Genomic DNA, 12,174 nt, shown 5'->3' on the forward strand with positions numbered 1-12,174 from the left:
TAAGCAGATACTGTGTGAAGCTTAAAGCCTGAAGTGCCATTGTGAGGCTGATGGAGGGTTTTATATGGTTCTGCTTTCTTTTGTACCCGGCTCTTAGGTTACAAGACTCTGCTGAAAGGGATCTCTGGAAAATTCACCAGCGGCTGCCTGGTGGCCATCATGGGTCCCTCAGGAGCTGGGAAATCTACGCTGATGAACATTCTGGCCGGCTACAGGTGAGCCACAGGCCCGACACTTAACAACCAAGAGGTGTACAAGGACACTGATAGACGATTAACTTCTACTAACAAGTATCACGCCACACCCACAGTTCTGGGCATTAAAAAGTTGTCATTACAAAAAGCCTTGCTGCAGCTTGCAGTTACCTTGCTGTGACTTTCGCAGGGTGACGCCAAGCGCCAAGTTAATTTGAAATCATTTAACAATGACCCAAGTCATGAAATACATTTTTGAGAATGATTACTGTATGCATTTTTATATATATTCCATTTTTATTGTATGTGTATGTTTTCATGTTTTAAACTCTTTTAAACTTTGGAAATATGTGTTGTTCATGTTTACATGAATGTATTAGCTGTTCCCTATTGTTTCAATTGTTCATATTTCTTTTAAACCCAGAAATAAATAAATTCTATCATATGGATCAAATGCGTAACCCAGGTATGGCTTTGCCCTCTGTAGAGAGACAGGGATGAAGGGGGAGATCTTGATCAATGGGCAGCCTCGTGACCTACGCTCTTTCAGGAAGGTCTCGTGCTACATCATGCAGGACGACATGCTTCTGCCTCACCTCACAGTACAGGAAGCCATGATGGTAATTTAAAAAAATTATATATTTAACCTTTATTTATCCAGGAAGTCCCATTGAGGCCGGAAGACCTCTTTTACAAAGGAGACCTGGCCAGAGTGCAGGTCAATAGATTAAACACATTGCAGTGCATACACAATGGAAATGAATGCTTCTGGAAGTAAACAATAGGTTAATTTAAAAAATGTATTTCACTTTTATTTAACCAGGTAGGCCAGTTGAGAACAAGTTCTCATTTACAACTGCGACCTGGCCAAGATAAAGTAAAGCAGTGCGACAAAAACAACAACACAGAGTTACATATGGGATAAACAATCGTATAGTCAATAACAGAATGGAAAAATATGTGTACAGTGTGTGTAAATGAAGTAAGGAGGTAAGGCAATCGATAGGCCAATAGTGGTGAAGTAATTACAATTTAGCAATTTACACTGGAGTGATATATGTGCAGATGAGGATATGTAAGTAGAAATACTGGTGTGCAAAAGAGCAGAAAAACATATGGGGATGAGGTAGGTAGTTGGTTGGATGGGCTATTTACAGATGGGCTGTGTACAACTGCAGCGATCGGTAAGCTGCTCTGACAGCTGACGCTTAAAGTTAGTGAGGGAGATATAAGTCTCCAACTTCAGTGATTTTTGCAATTCGTTCCAGTCATTGGCAGCAGTGAACTGGAAGGAAAGGTGGCCAAAGGAAGTGTTGGCTTTGGGGATGACCAGTGAAATATACCTGCTGGAGCGTGGGCTACGGGTGGGTGTTGCTATGGTGACCAGTGAGCTGAGATAAGCCGGAGCTTTACCTAGCAAAGACTTATAGATGACCTGGAGCCAGTGGGTTTGGCGACGAATATGTAGTGAGGACCAGCCAACGAGAGCATACAGGTCACAGTTGGGAGTAGTACAGTGGGACAAAAAAGTATTTCGTCAGCCACCAATTGTGCAAGTTCTCCCACTTAAAAAGATGAGAGAGGCCTGTAATTTTCATCATATGTACACTTCAACTATGACAGACAAAATGAGAAAAAGAAATCCATAAAATCACATTGTAGGATTTTTAATGAATTTATTTGCAAAGTATGGTGGAAAATAAGTATTTGGTCAATAACAAAAGTTTCTCAATACTTTGTTATATACCCTTTGTTGGCAATGACAGAGGTCAAATGTTTTCTGTATGTCTTCACAAGGTTTTCACACACTGTTGCTGGTATTTTGGCCCATTCCTCCATGCATATCTCTGATGTGGGGGGTGCAGAGCTGTTGGCCAGGGTTGGTGTAGCCAGGCGGAAAGCATGGCCAGCCGTAGAGAAATGCTTATTGAAATGCTAAATTATCGTGGATTTATCAGTGGTGACAGTGTTTCCTAGTCTCATGGACTTTACAGTGTCCAGAACATTTTGGAATTAGTGCTGCAGGATGCAAATTTCTGTTTGAATAAGCTAGCCTTTGCTTTCCTAACTGACTGTGTGTATTGGTTCCTGACTTCCCTGAAAAGTTGCATATCGCAGGGACTATTCGAAGCTAGTGCAGTACGCCACATGGTGTTTTTGTGCTGGTCAAGGGCAGTCTGGAGTGGAGTTAAACTGGTGAAATGTTTATAAAGCTGCAAATACAATGTAATAGAGCAGTCAGAATGAATTATTCCACATGATGTCTGTTCTACATAATGCATTTATATGTGACATGGTGCCCTTCTAAACTGTGTCTTTCTTCACATTGATAAGATACATCTTCTCTCTACATGGTTGCTTCTGAGACATGAAAGATTCTATGCATGTAGGCGTCGTTTCTCTTCTTTGGGACGCAGCCGTAGTGTGAACTAAATCTTACTCTCTCTCTGCTAGGTGTCTGCTAATCTGAAGCTCCAGGAAAAGGATGAGGGCAAGAGAGACATGGTGAGAGAGTTGCATGGGAACGGCTTCAGAATCTTCCCTCACCTTAATCTCGTACATGTTCCCTGACCCTCGAACTGGAAATGAGGACAAGTTACTATTTCAGCACTGGAGTTTTGCCACTAGTGCAGTCAGTACTGGCTTTAAACAGGCTGGAATGGATGTAAAGTGATATGATGATTGTGCCTGGGAAGGTGTATGTGTGTAGATGTTGCTACTAACCACTGATGCAGGGTCAGATATGATTTCCTCCCCATTATGTTTAAAAGGATCATTCGGGATTTTGCCAATGAAGCTCTTTATCTACTTCCCCAGAGGTAGATGACCTAGTGGATACTATTTGTATGTCTCTGTGTCCAGTATGAAAGAAGTTAGAGGTAGTTTCACTGCTAACTAGCGTTACCCATAGACTGTTAGTCATTGTGCTATCTGCTAGCTTGCTAGTAGTTACCCATAGACTTCCAGTCATTGCGCTAACTTTAGTTAGCATTGACCCTAGATCTGTGATTAATGTAGAAATATGTCACATTGCCAAGAGGGAGGGATGTGGTTATAGGTGTTTGTAATCATCCTGTGTTGTTTTTAGGTGAGGGAGATCCTGACGGCCCTGGGCCTGCTTGAGTGTGCGAAAACCCGAACGTCACATCTATCAGGGGGGCAGAGGAAAAGGCTGGCTATCGCCCTGGAGCTTGTCAACAACCCTCCCGTCATGTTTTTTGACGAACCCACCAGGTCAGAAGCTCCCATTGCACATCGTATAGAACACATGCATGTGTGTCCGTGGCAAGGAAAGTCTTGACGTGACTATGGATTATAACGTGCCACTGTCTAAGCACACTGTACAGTCCATATTTTAGAGGCAATGCTATTCTTTCATGAGATGTACAAGGCAATATGACGTTGTTGAGTGCAGGTGTTAGTTGTGTTCCATTTTGTGTGTGTTTTTTTCAGTCTTGTTTGTGTCCCCACTGAAAGTAATCTGAAAGAAAAGTTCCAAGGTTAACCTGTCCTCTTTTGGAACAGAGGATGCAATTGAATATCATCTCTCCCAGTTGGCTTCTGGTTAGGAAAGACTAGAGTCTCACCAGGGGACACAAATGAGTCCCAAAGTCCTTAATGACCAAAAAGCAGCCATTTGTCTCCCTTTGGTTTACATTTGTACCATCTGTAGGGATTAGCCTACTCCTGAAGCTTAACATCTGCTAACCATGTGTATGTGACCAATAAAATGTGATTTGATTTGAGGTCCCTCAGTCAAGTTTTATTTGTATTTTTTATTTTTACTTCACCTTCATTTAACCAGGTAGGCTAGTTGAGAACAAGTTCTCATTTACAACTGCGACCTGGCCAAGATAAAGCATAGCAGTGTGAACAGACAGCAACACAGAGTTACACATGGAGTAAACAATAAACAAGTCAATAACACAGAAAAAAAGGGGGAAAAAGGAGTCTATATACATTGTGTGCAAAAGGCATGAGGAGGTAGGCGAATAATACATTTTTTAGCAGATTAACACAAGTGATAAATGATCACATGGTCATGTGCAGGTAGAGATACTGGTAGGTAAATTGGGTGGGCTATTTACCGATGGACTATGTACAGCTGCAGCGATCGGTTAGCTGCTCAGATAGCAGATGTTTGAAGTTGGTGAGGGAGATAAAAGTCTCCAACTTCAACGATTTTTGCAATTCGTTCCAGTCACAGGCAGCAGAGAACTGGAAGGAAAGGCGGCCAAATGAGGTGTTGGCTTTAGGGATGATCAGTGAGATACACCTGCTGGAGCGCGTGCTACGGGTGGGTGTTGCCATCGTGACCAGTGAACTGAGATAAGGCGGAGCTTTACCTAGCATGGAATTGTAGATGACCTGGAGCCAGTGGGTCTGGCGACGAATATGTAGCGAGGGCCAGCCGACTAGAGCATGCATACAGGTCGTAGTGGTGGGTGGTATAAGGTGCTTTAGTAACAAAGCAGATGGCACTGTGATAAACTGCATCCAGTTTTCTGATTAGAGTATTGGAAGCCATTTTGTAGATGACATCGCCGAAGTCGAGGATCGGTAGGATAGTCAGTTTTACTAGGGTAAGTTTGGTGGTGTGAGTGAAGGATTGTTGCGAAATAGAAAGCCGATTCTAGATTTGATTTTGGATTGGAGATGTTTGATATGAGTCTGGAAGGAGAGTTTACAGTCTAGCCAGACACCTTGGTACTTATAGATGTCAACATATTCTAGGTCGGAACCATCCAGGGTGGTGATGCTAGTCGGGCGTGCGGGTGCAGGCAGCGAACAGTTGAAAAGCATGCATTTGGTTTTACTAGCGTTTAAGAGCAGTTGGAGGCCACGGAAGGAGTGTTGTATGGCGCTGAAGCTTGTTTGGAGGTTAGATAACACAGTGTCCAAGGAAGGGCCAAGAAGTATACAGAATGGTGTCGTCTGCGTAGAGGTGCATCAGGGAATCGCCCGCAGCAAGAGCAACATCATTGATATATACAGAGAAAAGAGTCGGCCCGAGAATTGATGACCAGGTGGCGAATCGCATCTCTGCATGTCTGGCAGACATATCAGTGTGGATGACGGATCACCACCTCAAGCTGAACCTCGGCAAGACGGAGCTGCTCTTCCTCCCGGGGAAGGACTGCCCGTTCCATGATCTCGCCATCACGGTTGACAACTCCATTGTGTCCTCCTCCCAGAGCGCTAAGAACCTTGGCGTGATCCTGGACAACACCCTGTCGTTCTCAACTAACATCAAGGCGGTGGCCCGTTCTTGTAGGTTCATGCTCTACAACATCCGCAGAGTACGACCCTGCCTCACACAGGAAGCAGCGCAGGTCCTAATCCAGGCACTTGTCATCTCCCGTCTGGATTACTGCAACTCGCTGTTGGCTGGGCTCCCTGCCTGTGCCATTAAACCCCTACAACTCATCCAGAACGCCGCAGCCCGTCTGGTGTTCAACCTTCCCAAGTTCTCTCACGTCACCCCGCTCCTCCGCTCTCTCCACTGGCTTCCAGTTGAAGCTCGCATCCGCTACAAGACCATGGTGCTTGCCTACGGAGCTGTGAGGGGAACGGCACCTCAGTACCTCCAGGCTCTGATCAGGCCCTACACCCAAACAAGGGCACTGCGTTCATCCACCTCTGGCCTGCTCGCCTCCCTACCACTGAGGAAGTACAGTTCCCGCGCAGCCCAGTCAAAACTGTTCGCTGCTCTGGCCCCCCAATGGTGGAACAAACACCCTCACGACGCCAGGACAGCGGAGTCAATCACCACCTTCCGGAGACACCTGAAACCCCACCTCTTTCAGGAATACCTAGGATAGGATAAAGTAATCCTTCTCACCCCCTTAAAAGATTTAGATGCACTATTGTAAAGTGGCTGTTCCACTGGATGTCTTAAGGTGAACGCACCAATTTGTAAGTCGCTCTGGATAAGAGCGTCTGCTAAATGACTTAAATGTAAATGTAAATTGAACCCTGTGGCACCCCCATAGAGACTGCCAGAGGACCGGACAACATGCCCTCCGATTTGACACACTGAACTCTGTCTGCAAAGTAGTTGGTGAACCAGGCAAGGCAGTCATTAGCAAAACCGAGGCTACTGAGTCTGCCGATAAGAATATGGTGATTGACAGAGTCGAAAGCCTTGGCCAGGTCGATGAAGACGGCTGCACAGTACTGTCTTTTATCGATGGCGGTTATGATATCGTTTAGTACCTTGAGCGGGCTGAGGTGCACCCGTGACCGGCTCGGAAACCAGATTGCACAGCGGAGAAGGTACGGTGGGATTCGAGATGGTCAGTGATCTGTTTATTGACTTGGCTTTCGAAGACCTTAGATAGGCAGGGCAGGATGGATATATGTCTGTAACAGTTTGGGTCCAGGGTGTCTCCCCCTTTGAAGAGGCAGCTTTCCAGTCCTTGGGGGATCTCAGACGATATGAAAGAGAGGTTGAACAGGCTGGTAATAGGGGTTGCGACAATAGCGGCAGATAGTTTCAGAAATAGAGGGTCCAGATTGTTAAGCCCAGCTGATTTGTACGGGTCCAGGTTTTGCAGCTTTTTCAGAACATCTGCCATCTGGATTTGGGTAAAGGAGAAGCTGCATTTCAAGTATTGCATTTCAAGCACAGATTCATCTACAAAGACTCATCTACAAAGACCAGGGAGCTTTTCGAAAGCCTCATAAAGAAGGGCAGTGATTGGGAGATGGGTAACAATAACAAATAAGACATTGAATATACTGTATCTTTAAGCATGGTCAAGTTAAAACTTCTTGTGACTCTCAAACCCGGATCCGGGAGCATAATCATAGCCTCAAACAAATTAGCATAACGCAGCGGACATAAATACCCCTAGAAAATGTTCCTATTCATGAAAATCACAAATGAAATATATTGAGACACAGCTTAGCCTTTTGTTAATCACACTGTCATCTCAAATTTTCTAAATATGCTTTACAGCCAACGCTAGACAAGCATTTGTGTAAGTTTATCATGGCATAATGCTATGCTAGGCTCTGCTGACAGCAGGCAACATTTTCACGAAAATAAGAAAGGCAATCAAATTAAATCATTTACCTTTGAAGAACTTCGGATGTTTTCACTCAGGAGACTCCCAGTTAGATAGCAAATGTTCCTTTTTTCCAAAAATATTATTTTTGTAGGCGAAATAGCTCCCGTTTGTTCATCACACTTGGCTGAGAAATCGACCGGAAAATGCTGTCACTAGAACACCAAACTTTTTTCCAAATTAGCTCCATAATATCGACAGAAACATGGCAAACGTTGTTTAGAATCAATCCTCAAGGTGTTTTTAACATATCTATTCGATAACATATCCGTCGAGACAATTGGTTTCTCATAAGAAGCGATATTGGAAAAATGGCTACCTCAGTATTTTACGCAAGATTTTCTGCGGGAGACATCATGTGACCACTTGCTAAATGTGGTCCCTTACGGCTATTCTTCAACATAAATGCGTAAAAAGACGTCACAATGCTGTAGACACCTTGGGGAATACGTAGAAAACGTAAGCTCATTCACAGCCATATAAGGAGTCATTGGCATGAGGCAGTTTCAAAAAATGCGGCACTTCCTGATTGGATTTTTATCTGGATTTCGCCTGTAACATCAGTTCTGTTGCACTCACAGACAATATCTTTGCAGTTTTGGAAACGTCAGAGTGTTTTCTATCCAAAGCTGTCAATTATATGCATAGTCGAGCAACTTTTCGTGACAAAATATCTTGTTTAAAACGGGAACGTTTTTTATCCAAAAATTAAAATCCTGTCCCCTAGTCGTAAAAGGTTAATACTTATGTTGTGGTTGGTGTTAAAACCACCCAGACACATCATAGATGCAGTTATCCTTCTGAACTGAGCTGCAGGACAGGAAGGAAACTGCTTAGGGATGTCACCATGAGGCCATTGGTGATTTTAAAACAGCTACAGAGTTCATTGGCTGTGATAAGAGAAAACTGAGGATGGATCGGCAGGTAGCCTAGTGGTTAGAGTGTTGGACCAGTAACCGAGAGGTAGCTAGCTCGAATCCCCAAGCTGACAAGGTAAAACTATGTTGTTCTGCCCCTGAACAAGGCACTTAACCCACTGTTCCTAGGCCATAATTGTAAATAAGAATGTGTTCTTAACTAACTTGCCTAGTGAAATAAAGGTTAAGTATCAGTAAGTATCAACAACATAGTGCTGACTCCACAATATGAAAAGAAGAATAATTTTTTGTATGTATGCAAAAAGGCACTAAAGTATTATTTCCAAGGAATACATTTTTTGGCCTAAATGCAAAGCCTTATGTTTGGGGCCAACACAACACTTCACTGAGTAGTTGCCTCTTTATTTTCAAGCACGGTGGTGGTGGCTGCAACATGGTATGGGTATGCTTGACATTGGCAAAGACTGGGGGAGTCTCTCAGGAGGAAAAGAAACGGGATGGAGTTAAGCACAGGCAAAATCCTAGAGGAAAACCTGCTTCAGTCTGCTTTACACCAGACACTGAGAGAGGATTTCACCTTTCAGCAGGACAATAACCTACAATGCAAAGCAAAATCTACACTGGAGTTGCTTACCAGGAAAATGATGAATGTTCCTGAGTGGCCAAGTTACAGTGTTTACTTAAATATGCTTAAAAATCTATGGCAAGACTTGAAAATTGCTGTCTAGCCATGATCCCTAACACCTTGACAAAGCTTTAAGAATTTTGAAAAGAATAATGGGAAAATATTGCACAATACAGATGTGTAGTAAAGCTCTTATGAGACTTACCCAAGAAGACTCATGTATTGACTCAGGTATATTCGTTTTATGTTTAATAAATCTTAAAAAATGAATATCTCTCTTCCACTTTGACATTAGAGTATTTTGTGTAGGTCGTTGATAAAAAAAAAAGACAGTTCACCCATTACAATCTAAGCCTTGTCTAAGCCCGGAGATGGGGAAGGGTTCTACTAAGCTACAGTGGGGCAAACAAGTATTTAGTCAGCCACCAATTGTGCAAGTTCTCCCACTTAAAAATATGAGAGAGGACTGTAATTTTCATCATAGGTACACTTCAACTATGACAGACAAAATTAGAAAAAAAATCCAGAAAATCACATTGTAGGATTTTTAATTAATTTATTTTCAAATTATGGTGGAAAATAAGTATTTGGTCACCTACAAACATGCAAGATTTCTGGCTCTCACAGACCTGTAACTTCTTTAAGAGGCTCCTCTGTCCTCCACTCGTTACCTGTATTAATCGCACCTGTTTTGAACTTGTTATCAGTATAAAAGACACCTGTTCACAACTTCAAACAGTCACACTCCAAACTCCACTATGGCCAAGACCAAAGAGCTGTCAAAGGACACCAGAAACAAAACTGTAGACCTGCACCAGGCTGGGAAGACTGAATCTGCAATAGGTAAGCAGCTTGGTTTGAAGAAATCAACTGTGGGAGCAATTATTAGGAAATGGAAGACATACAAGACCACTGATAATCTCTCTCGATCTGGGGCTCCACGCAAGATCTCACCCCGTGGGGTCAAAATGATCACAAGAACGGTGAGCAAAAATCCCAGAACCACACGGGGGGACATAGTGAATGACCTGCAGAGAGCTGGACCAAAGTAACAAAGCCTACCATCAGTAACACACTACGCCGCCAGGGACTCAAATCCTGCAGTGCCAGACGTGTCCCCCTGCTTAAGCCAGTACATGTCCAGGCCCGTCTGAAGTTTGCTAGAGAGCATTTGGATGATCCAGAAGAAGATTGGAAGAATGTCATATGGTCAGATGAAACCAAAATATAACTTTTTGGTAAAAACTCAACTCGTCGTGTTTGGAGGACAAAGAATGCTGAGTTGCATCCAAAGAACACCATACCTACTGTGAAGCATGGGGGTGGAAACATCATGCTTTGGGGCTGTTTGTCTGCAAAGGGACCAGGACGACTGATCCGTGTAATGGAAAGAATGAATGGGGCCATGAGATTTTGAGTGAAAACCTCCTTCCATCAGCAAGGGCTTTGAAGATGAAACGTGGCTGGGTCTTTCAGCATGACAATGATCCCAAACACACCGCCCAGGCAACGAAGGAGTGGCTTCGTAAGAAGCATTTCAAGGTCCTGGAGTGGCCTAGCCAGTCTCCAGATCTCAACCCCATAGAAAATCTTTGGAGGGAGTTGAAAGTCCGTGTTGCCCAGAAACAGCCCCAAAACATCACTGCTCTAGAGGAGATCTGCATGGAGGAATTGGCCAAAATACCAGCAACAGTGTGTGAAAACCTTGTGAAGACTTACAGAAAACGTTTGACCTCAGTCATTGCCAACAAAGGGTAAATAACAAAGTATTGAGATAAACTTTTGTTATTGACCAAATACTTATTTTCCACCATAATTTGCAAATAAATTCATTAAAAATCCTACAATGTGATTTTCTGGATTTTTTTTCTCATTTTGTCTGTCATAGTTGAAGTGTACCTATGATGAAAATGACAGGCCTCTCATCTTTTTAAGTGGGAGAACTTGCACAATTGGTGGCTGACTAAATAATTTTTTGCCCCACTGTATATGGAATTGTTTTAAGAAGGTCATACCAAGGATACTTCCGCTATTTGATTTGGAATTTTAAGACCCCTTGAGGTATGATGGATGCCACTGTGTTTTGGGGGCCTACAATGCTGCAGAATTATTTTGGTACCCTTCCCCAGATCTGTGCTTCGACACAATCCTGTCTCAGAACTCTATGGACAATTCCTTCAACCTCATGGCTTGGTTTTTGCTCTGATATGCACTGTCAACTGTGGGATCTTATATAGACAGGTGTGTGCCTTTCCAAATCATGTCCAATCAATTGAATCAAGTTGTAGAAATATCTGAAGGATGATCAATGGAAACAGGATACATCTGAGCTCATTTTCAAGTCTCATAACAAAGGGTCTGAATACTTATGTAAATAAGATGTTCTATTTTTTAATTTGATCCATTTTAGATTAAGACTGTAACGTAACAAAATGTGGAAAAGGTCAGGTGGTCTGAATACTTTCCGAATGCACTGTAATTCCAATACATTTTTTTTCAACGTCCTAGAGCAACAACCATCATGTGCGTGTTCGTGAGTCTCACCTTTCCACAGAGGCGTCATAATACATAAGATTTTGTGAGAAGACCGATTTTCGGGATGTCTCATAGTCTAACAATCACCGCTCTCCTAGCTCTGTCACCTTTAACCGCAAGTGCCACATTGCGGTAGATTGAGACACATCGAATGCAAACAAAACTGATAACTCTAGTTTAAACTGATGGATTTGAATCGACTCTAGGGGGTTGAATCCATTTTAATCCCACTTTGTAACAGAAATCCAAAAGAAATCCAAGGCGGTTGTAGATTATCTATAGGCACTGTAAATATTCCAAGCATCTGAAATGGTATCTTCTAAAGTCAATCTGACAACATATGGGACTGAGATAGGGCAGCTGGAAAGTCCCTGACAAATACAATCGATAAACAGCAGAGTACTGTAGAGCTACCACATTTGCTAACCTTAACATAAAGGTGGTCTTGTTATTTAAGGCTCAATGTTGTTTTTAGGGTACATTGTCCACTGTTATTAGAGATAGAGATGTGTCTGAAACAGGATTTGGGTCAATTTGAATTGTCAGCCAATTCATGTAGAGTAGTAAACTGAAATTCCAATTCAATATTTGAGAAAACATTTTATTTTCAATGACTTCTCAATAAATCAAAAAGGAGAAACTATTTATTTTAAAATGTTAAAATTCCTTCCTGAATTGACTGACTTCAATTTGAATTGACCCTGGTCAAAAACTGGAATGATGTCATAGTTTTTGAGAGCAGCAGCGTGATACAACACGTAAAGGGGATTTACTCCTGATGCCCATTCCTCTCTCAGTCACCTCTGACTGCTTAACTGCACTGTGATACACACTCAATCCAAAGAGTCTTCTCACCTGGTCAAAATCACTGA

The 12,174-nt window shown here is 42.7% G+C and overlaps 1 protein-coding gene across 1 annotated transcript in view; it reads left to right on the top strand.

The window, feature by feature from the left end:
* The window catches only part of LOC115137197 (ATP-binding cassette sub-family G member 1-like), a 44,735-nt gene that overhangs the window by 23,387 nt on the left and 9,174 nt on the right, over positions 1-12,174 (top strand). The window contains exons 3-6 of the mRNA XM_029673343.2: positions 98-215; positions 682-814; positions 2,649-2,699; positions 3,283-3,428. Coding sequence (XP_029529203.1) covers positions 98-215; positions 682-814; positions 2,649-2,699; positions 3,283-3,428 — 448 coding nt within the window. The remainder of the gene's footprint in view (positions 1-97; positions 216-681; positions 815-2,648; positions 2,700-3,282; positions 3,429-12,174) is intronic.

The sequence above is a fragment of the Oncorhynchus nerka genome, linkage group LG11, assembly GCF_034236695.1.
Source record: "Oncorhynchus nerka isolate Pitt River linkage group LG11, Oner_Uvic_2.0, whole genome shotgun sequence".
Lineage (NCBI taxonomy): Eukaryota > Metazoa > Chordata > Actinopteri > Salmoniformes > Salmonidae > Oncorhynchus > Oncorhynchus nerka.